General features: G+C 35.2%; 1 protein-coding gene across 7 annotated transcripts in view; it reads left to right on the forward strand.

The window, feature by feature from the left end:
- REPS1 (RALBP1 associated Eps domain containing 1) overlaps nucleotides 1-15,124 on the forward strand; it is a 63,258-nt gene extending 48,134 nt beyond the window's left edge. For 5 of the 7 annotated variants that reach the window (XM_065733135.1, XM_065733112.1, XM_065733120.1 and 2 more), the window contains 10 exons: nucleotides 2,841-2,928; nucleotides 3,754-3,855; nucleotides 6,657-6,729; nucleotides 7,925-8,043; nucleotides 8,766-8,830; nucleotides 10,045-10,230; nucleotides 11,375-11,470; nucleotides 12,009-12,157; nucleotides 12,664-12,769; nucleotides 13,821-15,124. In XM_065733135.1, the coding sequence (XP_065589207.1) occupies nucleotides 2,841-2,928; nucleotides 3,754-3,855; nucleotides 6,657-6,729; nucleotides 7,925-8,043; nucleotides 8,766-8,830; nucleotides 10,045-10,230; nucleotides 11,375-11,470; nucleotides 12,009-12,157; nucleotides 12,664-12,769; nucleotides 13,821-13,889 (1,053 nt within the window). In that variant the 3' untranslated portion in view covers nucleotides 13,890-15,124. Of the gene's footprint in view, nucleotides 1-2,840; nucleotides 2,929-3,753; nucleotides 3,856-6,656; nucleotides 6,730-7,924; nucleotides 8,044-8,765; nucleotides 8,831-10,044; nucleotides 10,231-11,374; nucleotides 11,471-12,008; nucleotides 12,158-12,663; nucleotides 12,770-13,820 lie in introns of those variants that run through there. The other 2 variants (XM_065733127.1, XM_065733151.1) reach the window with 2 other exon arrangements.
- The last annotated feature ends 260 nt before the right edge of the window (nucleotides 15,125-15,384 follow it).

A 15,384-nucleotide genomic window follows, 5' to 3' on the forward strand; every position in this document is an offset into this window, starting at 1 on the left:
CTGTTATGCATGATTCCATGAACTCCTTTTTTTTATTTTTGGGAATGGTAACAAGCTTATTAATTATTTTGCTTATATTTAGGAATAGAATTTTTCTGGTACTGCTTATATTTAATATCTGAGTGCAGTGAATGTTTGCTATCTTGATTTTGATGCAACACTGCTGTCAAAAGCTCTATTAGAGAAAATATTTAAACATACTGTTTTTTGAAAATGAGGTAACTCAAGAGCCAATACCAATCATATATTGGTCTCTTTTTCAGATTCTATCTATCTTCAGTGTTTTTCAAGGTGCAAAATACAAAATTGTAATGGCAGTGCTCTTACTTAACTGAAAAAGCTGTCATGCGTCAAACCTCAGTTTTTTCACCAGTTTAGTTACTAATAGGGCTTTTATTATTTTTCCAGCTAAACCTATGCTTTTCTAATGACTTACTTAGTGAGGAATGCTTTGAATGGTGATGGATCTTGTCAACTTTGGAGCCAAAGATCTGTTGCATTTTTTTTGCATGTAACATTGAAATTGTTCTAAAATGCATTAAAATTACTTTATTTAGCCATTGCTTTTCCTTCTGCTTTTCTTACAAATTAAGTTATCGCTGTTACTACCATTTAAAACTTGATTATATAACAAAATGTAGCAGATGTGCATCATAAGCATTTAAATCATTTTAATCTTAAACTGGTCCCTTCTGAAAATATCTAATACATATATAAGTAGTAGCTATACGCAAATATATCAGAATTCTACTCTCAGAGGTATCACTGCTATTAATGTGGAAATAGCATTTCTAGATACTGAAAGTTAGAATTCAGACTGCACTATCTCTACTGCTCAGACTTCGAACAAAGCACAGCGTTACTTGGAGAAAACCAGCCTCTTTTCTTCTCAAAGATATAGACTTGAATGTACTGTGTTTTTGAAGTTGTAGTGAAGTAAAAATTATGGAAATCAGTTTATAGTTTTCTTATTTAATATAATTAATTAACAATATAGAGCTATCACTGTCTTGTTTCCGTAGTAAGATGATAATTTATTCCTGGACATAATTATTAAAGAACAGATATCTGAAGTTTGAAGTTTGCCCGTGTGCAGTTAACTTTAAAAGCAGAAGTGTAATGTGTGGAAAACTCAAATGTAGCCATGTGTTTGTGTGTATGCGTAGTTTATTCTGGAAAAGGATTTTTTTTTCTTGTGGTGCTTAGAATTGAGAATATTTGTGTAAAGAATGGAACCTTCTTTTTTTCCTGAAATGAGAACAACAGAGAGCACATTTTCAGTATTCAGACTTTTTTAAAAAATCTCAACAGTGATGCATAGGACTATTTTTTTGTTGTTGTTTTATTTATATTTTTGTTTCATACTACTCTTTCTTTCCCACAAGAGAAAATCAGCTTTTTTGAGTATTTAATAATGGATTTAAGAGTAAGTTCATAGACATTCATTTCCTGGTGTATGAAGGTGATTTCTCTGAGAGAAATTTGGCAGCATCTTAAGTTGCTTTGTATAAAATTAGATTATTGATCTGTATCAATACTTATATGTAAGTTCATTTAATTGTTTGAAACAAATTATTTTTATAGTAGCCACACATTAAAGAACTGAAGTAAATACAGCAAGAATGATTTTTTAATAATTCCATTACAGAGGGATAAGGTTTACCTATTTGGGTTTTGGGAAGGGATTAGCATTTTGGGTTAGGGTTAAGGGTTGGGGGGTAAGAGTTACAATTTGGGATTAAATGTCAGGATAAAAGGTTTAGATTTTGTGTTAGGGTTATTGGTAACCTTTTTATGTTAGCATTAAGGGTTACCCTTTGGGTTTGGGTGTTGCATTTCTGGGTTGGGATCAGGGGTTTAGGATTACTTATTTGAATTGAGGCTTAAGGGTTAATTTAATACATGGTTTAGGTACAAGAGTTACTGATTACCCTTTTAGGTTAGGGTTAAGTCTTACTCTTTTTTTTGTTAGGGTTAAGAGTTACAGGTTACAAAGTTGTTATGGTTACCTGTTTGGGTTAGAGTTGAGCATTACACCTTATGGGTTATGATTAAGGGTTAATGGCTACTCTTTGGGGTTGAGGGTAGAGGCCTAACCATTTGGGTTAAGTTTCTGAACTGTATCTAAGAAGTAGAAGTAGTTTTAAGAGTTTTTATTTGCGACAAGTAGTGCAAATCAATTTAAACAGTTCTAGAAATTAGTCATGTTAACTGTTCTTGGTGAACTGATATACTTGATTAGTCAAAATCGCATTAAGTTTCTCATACTAGAGCACTTATGAATCTTGATATCTTTTCCCGTCTCTTGTTTGAACTGCAAAGAAAATATAGAAGTTGTAAAATCAAATCTATCAAGACTTATTCCATAGAGTTGCTTATACTAAAACTTCAAACATTTTACTATTTTAAAGATCCTTGGAACTATTACTACAAAGTACCTATCTTATTGCAAATCAGTCATACTGTTTTAAAGTCTGTGATTTTCTGAGGCATCATAAATTGATGGGGATTTTGAAGGGTTTATTTTGCAGGTACTCTTGGGGTAACAGATAATAGCCAGTATGTCAAAAATGATGTAAAGTTTTCAAAATCTGAGTCCTATAGTCACAGTTACTTTGCAATGTTTATAATCCCCTCTTTAAATAGAATGCTGTATTATACTTCATATGCAGTTAGATGAACTTCGACTTATGCAGCTTTGGTTTTACAGGTATATTAAACGCCCTGGAACTGTGTAAAATTAATTTTTTTTTCCTTAGAAATCACATTTCATGTGGTGTCAGAAACTCTTTAATAGAACAGTTTAAAACTATATTAACACAACTTTATCTATTCCACAGGATACTGCAATTGTGCACCCAGTTCCCATAAGAATGACTCCAAGCAAAATCCACATGCAGGAAATGGAGCTTAAAAGAACTGGAAGTGGTAGGACATGTCCCTTGTTAATCAAGAAAGTTTTGTAAACTTAACTTGCTTCCTTAAATATCCTGACTTTTTTTTGTTCTCTTGTACTTTAAAATATCTGGAATTATAAGCAACATTACAGTTCATGAGGTTCCTGAGTTAGAAATTAGAGTATTGTCCAGATAGATGCAGAGTTAAATTAGCTATTTGCTACACTGACTGTAGTAGATTATTGCTTGGAGTAGTTCAAGGGCATCATGGTATAGATTTCATTTGAGTATCTGAAACTCTGGAGGTAGCTATGGAGATGGAGAACATAGGTTGACAAATCCTGAATTTAGCAGGAAACGGAACTTTGTAGAAGCAGCTTATTACCCGTAGTCAGAAATACTGCTTATTGTTTTGAAGGCTGATAGCATTTTAAAGTATTCACAGGCCTACTTTATATTCTAGTCAAGAATAAACTCAGTTGTTCGATAATTTTACTTGAACATTGGAGTCCACAGTACCAATCCTTCCTTATATTTCTGTGTAACTCGAACAGAATTCAGCACATAGGAATTAAGAAACAGTTCACAATAATTTATTTTAACATTTCTTTTAACATTTCCTTAACCTTGTAAATAGATGAAGATTCACAGCTCTCAACACTGAAAAAGGTGCACGATCAAAATGTAGAACTTCAAAATTAAGCTTTGCTATATGAAGTATTTTAAAGTACAGTGATTTTAGTCTTCAGAGTAGCAAATCAGTTAAGGACATCAAAAGCAATTGTAACATCTTAATGTTAGAAGTAAAAGCTAGTTTGAGTACACTTATTTATTTAAACTTAATTTTTCTGTTCAGATCATACTAACCCTACTAGCCCACTACTTGTGAAGCCACCTGATCTCACAGAAGAAAACAAAATGAGTTCATCTGTAAAATACACATCTGGAAATACAGTTAGTAAGTATCAAATACCTTCTCATCTCATTTTAATATTAAGCAGAATGTAGATAGATTCTTCAGTGAATGAGAACTTACTTAATGCAGAAGCTCTTAAATGAGATAAATTTATTCTGAGAACAAAGACAGTTCTGATACGAAGTATATATTAAACATGGTAATTAAGAAGGTTCTGTTTATGTTACTGGCGGTGTTTCCCTACCATCTGTCTTCAAAAATGTTTGTTTTCATCAGCTCTTTATCATCTTCACGTTTTCTAATCTTAGGATGAGAAATGGAAATGTATGGAAAGTGGAATTAACTAAGTAGCATTTGATTCTGTTTTCCTCAGAATCAGCTAGCAACGTGTTTTTTTGATGAGTGAAGATCTCTCAACAAAACTTAGAGGTGGTTAACTACTTCAACTACTAAGAAAATGAGATAGGCTTGTAGGGTTGTTTTTTTTCAGATGTATATTTGCTTACTATAGTATTTTTGATTTTCAGTATCTGCTGTGTCCAAAATATTTTGAATTATTTTGGTTTGATTAATCCAGTCCTAGATTGCAGGTAGCCTGAACGGGTTTCTAAAGCCTGTTTATGAGATCATTTTTACTGAAAATAAAGTTCCCAAGTTAAAGAGAATGGGAAAACAAACTTTGAAGAACTTGTTACTTTGAATCCTTCACTGTGCCTCAGTTTGTAGTATAAATTACAAAACTGGGCTGTCTAAATGGCTCACTGTCTTTTCTTTCTCCATGAAATGTTTCTGTGGCACTCACTTATACCTTTGTAATTTCTTGAGCCTGTCTCTGTTTTCTTTTCAGGCAGAGTTCTTTTTTCAGTAGGAAGTCCTCTAATGGAAAAGAACAAGCCAATATGATCTTACAGTGGAGAAGCTACTATAAACTATGCATACTACGTACAGCATGTATATACTATTATATGCACTAAGTTCTGAGACCCCTTCCATTCTCTTGTCTGAATGTGGTCTAACCTTTGCATTGAGTTTTAATGGTTAATTTAACATTATGGTTTAGGTACAAAACAAATTCTGTGGGAGGAAGACGAGGGTGAAATATAACCCACTTGTTTACAGTGTAACTAAAGCCACTCTGTAGTGTATCAAATTGTAGTTACAGAGAAATTTTCTGGAGAAATGGCTTTTGTCAGCATTTTAAGTAATTTGAATGGTTAATACCTTTTGGGTAAATCCTGAAGAAATCATTTAACACAACCTATGTCTAAAACCTGAATTTGCTGATGCTTAGAAAATGTCAAGAGTCTGATGAGATTTTTTTTTTTAGCATCTTTCTGTCTTGATAATTAGATTTATGCAGTAGTAACATATCTGACTGTCTTCTGTGTTAAATCAGTGGCGATATAGATAAAGTATTTCCTGGAATTATTGGGCTGATCTCATTTTTCTGTGTTTACTGTAGTTGCTTGTTCTTTCTCAACAGTGCCACAGTCCATTTGAGAATATGGTGTCTCAGTCTTCATATAACAATATTATGTTGCTAGGTTCACATGCTTTCTCTTGCATTGTACAGAAGAATATTGATTTTTTTAGCGATTAATTGATCAAAATTTAAATGCCTGTTTAGTTATTCTACTTCACTTAGTCTGCTGTTCATGGATCAAGATATTGAAGTAGTATTTGAAATTGAGAATAAATGGAGATTTATGAGCATCAGCTTGGTATAGAGAAATCTGCTTTTTGCTTCTATTTTCCATGCATGTTTTTCAAGAGTAATTCAGCTTGGAAGTGATAGATTTATGAAGAGTCTCTCAAACCTAATTCACAAAGCAGGAACAAACTTCTGTTGCACAAAATGAGTAAAGTCATTAGATATAGACAATGCACAGTTGTTTTGCTTTGCAAGTTATGTGATTTGGAACAAAGGAAAGATGATACAGAAGCTTAGTGATAACTGGAGAAGTTCATAATATTTCTGTTGCAGGAACCCACAGCATCAAAACTGTTGTTACACAAGTAAAAATAAAAGCAGCAAAAATAATTACTATGTTCCCAGATTGTGTTAACTTTGTAACAGTGTACTATTTCAGTATGTGATTAAAGACAATTCTGTGAATTTTCTTATAAAATCCTTTTAAATGATGTAAACAAGATTGTGGAATGGTGCAGTTAGAATACAAGGATAATCTAAATTACCTCCCTTTGTAATGAAATACCAACAAAACTGGAGACTCATTTGTGCTACTAGCAGAAACCACGCTCCTGAGTTAAAAAATAATATTGCATATTTTTCTAGGTCATTTCTAATAGGAACTGTACCTGACTGACAAGTAACTGGAAATACTCAAGATTCTCTTAGATTTAAGATTATGGTCAGAATTATGAATTATAGATTACATCTTCTGAGTTACCATCCTCTACATTATATAGCCATTAAAATTGTTTACTCTCCAAACAGCTTTGAAAGCACCTCATTCTGGTGTCAGTAATTTCTACTGAACTAATGTAAAACTTCTTGGTCAAGGAGGTCTTGTTCTTTTCTCTTTAGAAGAGTGATTGTTCCTGTTCCACTGGGTTGTGTAACAGCCTGCGTGGCTCCATTACTAAAGATGTTTGAGGAGAGATTATTTCATAAACCACATACCAACTTCTGCTTTTAGCTTTATTTTCTCACGTGGTCCCTGGAAACTTCAGTGTCATCTCATGGTAGTCAATTATATGTTGTTTTTAAATATTTCCAGATACTTTTTCTTTTCATATTTAAAAATACTATGTATTATCCATATCTGTTAGGTTATATTGATGGTGCAAAATGAATATTAAACTGTGTTTTCTTTCACCAGCAGATGGTTACAGCAGTTCAGACTCCTATACTTCAGATCCAGAGCAAATTGGAAGTGCTGTAACGCGACAACGGTCAGTAGAGTAACAACTAAAAAAGTAAATAAAATATGTTTAAAGAAATCTGTTCTGAGCTTCTGGTTGCTTGATAGCTCACTTATAAAGTGATGGCCAGGTCTGACTTGAACAGTGAGAAATCTAGACACGGTCTGTGTTTTCACATATTAGAATGTATGCTGGATCCTGTTAATGTGTAAAGTGAAACTTAAGTCCACATAGTTTCTTGGGATTTACCAATGACATGAAACTCTGTGTTCAGTCATCAAAAAAGACTTTCCCCCTATGAACAAGGGAAGGAAAATAAACATAGGTAATTGTAATGTAGCTTGAGACCAATTTTTGGTATTTAAAATATCCGTTAGATGTTAACGGGGAAGAGCCTTCTGTTTATTTACTGTGTTAAAAGTAAATAAGGACAGTAACTCGATCCCTTCTAATGAGCTTCGATGCAATGAAAGACAGTCAGAGACTCAATGTGAATTAAGGGACTGGGTAAAGCTATACAAACATATAACCAACAACTGACATAAGAGAATGTGCTATACCAACTGTCCCGCTTAAGTTCCAGTTGAGTAGTGCAATTCTTCATCCTTCCAGTCTTTCTGATTGTGTTTGATGAACTTGCAACAGATATCCGCTTGATGGTGGTCCTACCTAAGTACAAGTTGCAGTTCTTATTCCTAATGAACAGATCTGGAAAATATCAGGGAGAGAATTAGAATATCTACCTCATACGCTGTTACACTGCTTAACTTTTATGTGTATGCAGGCAGATCCTACAGAAATATTATTTTTCAGTGATATTGATCTGAAGTGTAAAGCTGAATTATGATATTGACTATATCTTAACATGCTTTCAAATCGTAATGACTGCCACGTGGATGGAATTTACCATGTGTAAGATTTTGTATTTCCAAGCTATCGTTGTTTGAGATGTGTATCAGAAACTATTGGTTGCCCAAATATAAATTGCTAGCAGTACTGTGAGAATAATTTGGAAAAATGAGATTTAAGTAAATAGAAATGGAAAAACAAATGTGAGATCAAAGGTTACCAGAAGTTTAAAACTGATTTTACACTCTTCAAAATCAATGGCAGTCATCAGGCCCTTATTTGTCTGTAGTCTTTTAATTAAGTACCTAGAAGAAATTTAGAATTTTAGTTCTTTGTAGCTGCCTGAAATCACTACAGAGCTTTGTCTGTTTTGCAGATCACATTCGGGAACATCTCCAGATAACGCTGCGCCACCGCCACCCCCGCCAAGGCCTCATCCTTCTCACTCTCGATCATCATCTTTAGATATGAACAGATCCTTCTCAGTTACGCCAGGTAGATATATTGTGTTCCCAGTGAATTTTATTTCTGAAGCAGACGGGATTTTTGTCGTGTGAAGAGAGATTACGATGTGTTTTTAAAACACCACTTCTGAATAAAAAGCTGAAAATTTAATCACTCTTACAGTTTGTATTGAAATTTGTACACTACTGCTAAAACAGGTAACTTAAGACTAAATGTTAAGTGATACCATTGCGTTCCTCTGGATGAATGTGGAAAGTAAAGTCAGGAAGCACATTTTGGTAGTGTGTTCATGTGCAGTGGATTGTATCTGCCAGTAAATTTTCAAGAAGAGTCCTTTTTGCATTGGATGTGTTAAAAAGACAGGTATTAAGTGTCTTAAGAAAATACTTTAAGATCACTTTTGGTACCATTGTTAAGAGCTTTTATTGTACTTGCAATTTGTCAGTACTTTTCAGTTCAAGATCACAAAGAGGAAACGTTGACAGTGTATGATGGTAGTAAAAGAAGAAAACTGAAATCGGGGAAGTATGACAGTGCATACATAGAACGGGAGGAAAGGACAAGACTGATGTTCTGATTCCTTGTTTTATCTGTTTGAAAATCTGAAATGTGACGTTACAGTAGTGATCCCAAATGACAGATGTATTTGTATGCAAAGCCTGAATATTTCTTCATTTTTGAAAAGTCGAAACTCTAGATACTGATGTAATGCAAAAACTAACAACCTTAGGTAAATCTGATGCTTCTTACAGGACAGCAACAGGCTGGAGTTGTTGCCTATCCCCCTGCAGTGCCTCCAAGACCACAGCCTTCACAGGTGATGTTATCCCTTCAGTAAAACTATACTCTAACTGGGTGCATTGGACTGATCTTTTTATCTAACTGCTGTATTTGAACTTGACAAAAATCTTTCACTTTTTTTTTGTTTGAAATGACAGGAGTGTGAATGATTTCAAAAGTGAAACTGTAGCCAAATGCTGGCCTTTTCTGAATAAATAATTGCTTCTGGTGGAACCATGCAAAGGAATTAAAGTAGAGATTGAGTGGCTTTTGATCTCTACATTGTAAGAATGGGAGGGATGTTACACTTTTGCATTCATTTACCTGTCCTTGTATAGCCATAACACAGAGACCTTTTTAATTATTTCACACTAAATGCTTGTCTTTGGATCTGTGGCTCTGGCACAGGTTACAGTTTTATTTACATTATTTTTACTCTCAAAAGGCATGATTCTGCTGCTTCCCTTGTCACATACGTGGTTGCTTTTCAGTTTCAGTCTGAGTCCCTTCAGTTAGCTGATTTAGTGGAAAACAGATCCTACAAAAATTGTTTTTCTTTGTCTCAACTAGATTAATCTTTCAAGTGTTTTGCAGATCTTGCATGGAACAGGTAGAATTGCTTTTCAATTGTTTTTCAGCAGCAGCTACTTGGTAGAGTTTGAGTCCCCCAGCAGTTATTTCTGAGACATGTTTAGAACACAAGCATCAGAAATAAAGTAGATTTCTCTTTTGTGAAACTGGTTAAGCGATGAAAATATTTAAGAGGGCTCTCTTGTATGTTTTCTCTGGTATGTATTAAATATTAAATGTATTATTTCATTAAATGTGTCGAAGTCAGTCAGTAATGAGAGAGATGCTCCATGGAGTATGATCTCACAATCAAATTTCCCTGAGGAACTAGACTAAAATGTTTATTCAGTCTAACAGAGCCAAGCTGGACTGTGGTACAGCAGAACCATATGTACTGTCCAGTGAGTCTTGCTTGTCCTGCTCTGCATGCATCTTTGTTCTCATCCACTAGATGACAGCACGTCTGACAGGGCTCCCTTTTTTTTAACAGTTTTACTATTTTTATAATCATATAGAATGAACTGTCTTAGGATGCATTTAGTTTTACTAATAACTAAATCTGCTGAAAAAGCAAATCTTTAATTCTGTATCACAAACTGTTATTTAATGAGAGTCTTTGCATCAGGTAACTGCTGAGAGCATTGTTGCTTAATTTATATTTTTTTTTTTGCTTTATTGCAGGGTGCAGGTCCTCATGTGCATCGCCCAGTGGATGCTGACGGCCTAATATCTCATACCAGTACCTCACCTCAACAAATACCAGAACAGCCAAATTTTGCAGACTTCAGTCAGTTTGAGGCATTTGCTGCATCAGGTGTAAACAAGGAGGAAGGTGATGAAATTGAAACACACTCAGAAGCCTTGCAGGTGGGTGAAAATGAAGATGTTGACAACTGTTTAGTACCACCAACAGTTAGGTGATTTTGTTGAAACCACCTTTGGGTTTTTGAACCAGTGGGGATTTTGTCTTACCCCCAATCCACTTATAGAAAGCAGTTATATTATTTATATATTTATATACTTATTTAATTATTTGATTATGCATGGCTGTGCTTCTTCAGTAACTAAACTACCTGACACCTAGGCAGAAAAAATTATTTTCCTCTCAATTCTTGATTGTATCTCAAAAAGATTTTCTGCCTATTAGCATAGATGGAAGGAAACAAACACAATTGTTTGCGCATTTAGGATTTGCACATCCAAAATTTATATTCTCTTAAAAATAGGCTCACTCTTCCCAGCCTCCCAAGTGACTTACCAAAATGTAAGTTTTAAAGTAGTTGCCCCAGTAAATGAGATGAATGGCAGGTGTTATAAATATCTGCTAAACCCTAGCAGTCTGGTATTGTTCAATACTGTTGAACAGATAGTGGAAGTGAATAGAGCTTTAACATATTTCTAAGTAGATTGAGATGTTTGTAGAGCTGTATTTCATGACAGAGGACTTCCGTGAGGCTCAACCTTTTACTACTATGTGCCTTCTCTGTGTAAGCTACTTCTAGATCAGAATGATCTGATCAGGATAGTTCTGCTCCAAAGCCTGTATTGCTATTGTATTCCAGCCTCTAAAATTCAAGACTTGAATTTTAAATGTTGACTGCATCTTTGTATCAGAAATGCAGCATAACAACAGCAGGACAGGGGGAAATGGTTTTAAGTTGAGGGAGGGAAGTTTTACCCTATTATTGAGGGATGTCAGGGGGAAGTTTTGTACAGTGAGAGTGGTGAAGTGCTGGAACAAGCTGCCTGGAGAGGTTGTGGATGCCCTGTCCCTAGAGGCGTTCAAGGCCAGATTGGATGGAGCCCTGGGCAGCCAGGTCTAGTATTAAATGGGGAGGTTGGTGGCCCTGCCTGTGGTAGGGGGGTTGGAGATTCATGATCCTTGAGGTCCCTTCCAACCCAGGCCATTCCGTGATTCTGTAGTTCTGTATTTTGATTCAACTTTTTCCAACTTGCTAAATCAAATATTTGTTAAGCAGTAATTTTCTAAATGTAGTTTATATCTCTTTAGGTTGAAAAGTCCTCTGATTCTGCAAGTTCTCTTAGAGTTGCCAAAGGAGATGGAAGAGTTGAAGAGAAAGTATCTGCTAATGTCCCCACTAGTGCGGTATGCGATGTACAGTTGGAAAGAGAGCACAGTTGTCTCGTGTATATGAAACTGCATCATTTGTTTGCTTTGCTGTGCCAACTTTATGCGCCTCCACTTGTTTCCTTAGGTTCAATGTGTGCTGGAAATAGGCAAACATTTGGTAAATTCTTGCTTCATAAGGTTTGTGATTAGCATTAGTCTAAATACGGATACTAAAATACTTAAGATTCTTAAAGTATCTGAAGTATTAAGGTACTTAAAAGTATTCAGATGTTTGAAACAGAGCAAAACTTTTAGTGCAGAGCTTTGTGATAATAACTTTTTTTATGACGTAACTATTGGAGGGAAAGGAAAGGGTGCACTTAAATGTGTATTTCCAGTTGTCAACTTCAGCACTTTTTTTTTAATCTGTGCAGTATGAAGAAAATAAGTGATGGGTTGTAAATTCACTTAGCTAAACAACCGATTCTAGGAGTAGGTAACACGAACAATGACACTGTGAGTCCAAATAAAAAAGCAGTTTCTGAGAATTAGTAGGTTGTGTTTTCCCCTTTAGGGTAAAGGCACTACCCCACTTGCTCCACCACCAAAGCCTATTCGCAGAAGATTAAAATCAGAAGATGAGCTGAGACCTGAAGCTGAGGAACATACACAGAAAACAGGTGTCATAGCTGCTGTTCTTGCTTCACAGCCATCTATTCCTAGGTAACCCGAGAAGTGTATAAATACGTATGTTATTGGGGAGTTTACATTTAAACAGCAATGTACACTTTATATTCTAGGAATTGCAAACAACATCAATGTGTTTGAATTAGAATCAGTTTACAGTTTAAAGTTTTTTGGGGTTTAAATGAGATAATCCTGAAGCGTCTACTTGTAGACCTTGTAGAGATCTTGAATTTTGGGGTGTGAACTTTTAACTTGTGCAAGCATTGCTCTGAGGTAAATGAATGTTGGATTGTATGTTGGAACTTGGAGGATTTGTTCTAAGAATTTGAAATGTGCTTCTCACTGTTTCATTGAAAACAAGCATATGTGTCTTCTGCACAGGCAGACAAGATTAATCAAGCCAGGCAAAAGTGAGAAAATTAACAATGGAATGAGTTAAAAATTCTGAGAGGAGGTTTCTGTTCATTTGAATAAGAGGGACTGTAAATGAGATATTCATTTAAGTAATGAAATGACATGAAATGCTTGTACTATATTCTCAGATCGATAGGAAAGGACAAGAAGGCAATTCAGGCATCAATCAGACGCAACAAGGAAACCAACACTGTTTTGGCCAGATTGAATAGTGAACTACAGCAGCAACTAAAGGTAATGTGAACTTTATTCAAAAGCAAAAACCAAACGCTGAGAACGATAGGTGACATTTCTGCAGATCAGTGATATGTAGAGAGTATGTATAGAAGTCACCAGTGTAAAATATTTAGTAGTTTTCCTATGTATTGTGAAAGGCTTTGTGAAATTAGAAGACTCTTGCACTACCACTAAATGCATTTTTAATGTGTTTGTTTGCTTTCAGCTATCGTAAAAATGCAGAAAACTTAATTTAGCATTAATTCAGAGTAGCTGTTACAGAGTTCAGGTACTTTGAAAGCAGTGCTGACAATTGCAGCTGATGTGACTTGCTTTCTTCTGAAGCAAAACACAAACCTTAAAGTCTTGAATTATAAATATTTTTAAACATATATGCGTACGTAAATGGGATTCAAAATGTATAGCTCATAAGAATTGTTACAGCCATCCATGTCTCTGAGTTAGCTATTATCTTACTGGATATGCAAGCACCATTTTTCTTAACATCTTGTGCTGTCTTCCTTACCTTATGATATCTACAACTAAGTACCAAATTCATTTAAAAGTTCTTAAATGCAGATGTGATCTGAAGAGATATTGTCTCATCTGGAAGATATACTGATTTAAAAAAAACAGTAGGATATAGCTGTTTGTTACTGTTTGCTAAAGAGTACTTGTCACGTAAAACTCTTCCCAAAAATTGGCAGTTTCAAATCTTTTATTTGAAATGAGAGTTTACCCCTCCGAGCATAAGACGCTTTATTTGAAAACGTTGTAGTTAAATTTGCAGCCAGCTTCAAATTTGTTTTGGGGTGACTCGAAAAGAATGGAGAATGAATGAATGGCTTCACTTCTGAGGAAAATACTGATTTATTTATTTTCCAGTTAAGACTACTAACTAGCTAGTGCTAACAGTTCTATTCAGATTTTGGGGTAAAGTTCTCCAGATTACGTAGAAGCCTTGATATTAGTTCTCAAAACTGGAGCTGACGTTTACCAGTTTTGATCTCGTGAGGAAACTTGATGTTAACTCTCTGCGGACAGTCGGTAGAAGATATTTCTTTTGTAGGATGTTCTTGAAGAGAGAATCTCCCTGGAAGTTCAACTGGAACAACTTCGACCTTTCTCTCACCTCTAAGCCTACTGCCGTTAACTGTGAAATTTACTAACTTTGAAAGGGGTATTGGTTTCAAAGCCTATTTAAAGATCCATGCGTCTAGCTCAGTGCACTCTATTCTACATTAAATGTTGTAGTTCTGTTTTGTCAGTTTGTCCACTTTTGTATTTAAGTATTTTAATTTCAGTACAAGACAAAAAGAAAAAAGAAAAACCTTTTTCCTTGAATGTGACACTGCCTCTCACAGTGTTTTCTGTGGACATCCGTGACCTTTGTTGGACTTGAGTTTGCAGAGTTTGTCGCCAAAATTTCCAACTGTAACTTTTTAGCAGTTTCTTTTCTTTCCCGTTGAAACATCTTTGCAGAGGAGGATTGCTGATCAGTTGACTCAAAACACACCAATTCTTCCTTTGCTGTGGCATTTATTTGAGTGTGCCAGAAAAGAGAAAAATCTGTCATTGGCCAATGTTACCTCCCAAACTGCCTTTCCCAATTTGAAAGTTGTCGCAAAGCCTGCCTCTTTGCAATAAGCCAGTTTAAATGGGTTGTCAGAGTTCTTGCAGGCTGTTCACTGTATCAACTGGATTTGGTTTCATCTTTCTGTTGCATATGTTGTAGAGTACATAACCACAGTTTGCCAGGTGTTCACATTTTGTCCATTCATGACCCGGATTCAGCTGCATGCGTGTGAAGACTTATGGTACAATTGGTGGTCTCTCAAACAAACCTTTTTCAGCCCTTTTTGTGAAGGAGGTGGGTGTAGGTCCCCAACATAATTACACATTTCCTAAGCACCACCTGTAGTTGCATGTTTCACACATTACCTTTTAATAGCAGATCACGTCCACCAGTCTTCACTATAACAAACTGTATTGTCAAGTAACGTGTCAATTCCCAGCAAAAAAAATAATAATAATAATAAATTTCTTTAAAGAACGGTTTGCTTCTTAGGAATTCTGGGATACCGGCCTTATTTCTCTGGCATATAGACAGGCTTCACTATTACCTGAGTTCCCTGAGTGTATCCTGCTATTCAGGTTGATGTACTGTATTAGGATTTGTTGTATATTGTATGATACACACCTTTTGATCTCATATGTAAATTTGCATTAATTGCTGACTAACAGCAGATATTCTATTTAATGGCTTCTTCTGGCTGTGGGATCATAGATGTTTAACTGCATGGATGTATCTCTGCAGAATCAGAACTAGCAGTTGTGTGATTTTTACACCAATAAAACAGCACAATATTTTAATTTTGTTGATTCATCTTTACGTGGGAATTGGAACCATTCAAATGGGGAGGGGCTTTGCAGGGATGTTTTTGTAATTCTGTGGCATGTACAAGATAATGGTCAAGGGTTTATGCAGCCTTTCTTTCCTCATGTATTTCTAGCTGTTGGTCAGAAGCAGCTGACTTCTCTTGGTAATCTGTGGCTATATTCCTTTTGTATCCTCCTATAAGCAAATTAAATGTAGCTGTAACTTTTAAAAAGTAAATGCTGGTACTGACTTG

Source organism: Cyrtonyx montezumae, unplaced genomic scaffold, assembly GCF_038088225.1.
Source record: "Cyrtonyx montezumae isolate F1298 unplaced genomic scaffold, pur_monq_1.0 scaffold_0, whole genome shotgun sequence".
Taxonomy (NCBI): Eukaryota; Metazoa; Chordata; class Aves; order Galliformes; family Odontophoridae; genus Cyrtonyx; species Cyrtonyx montezumae.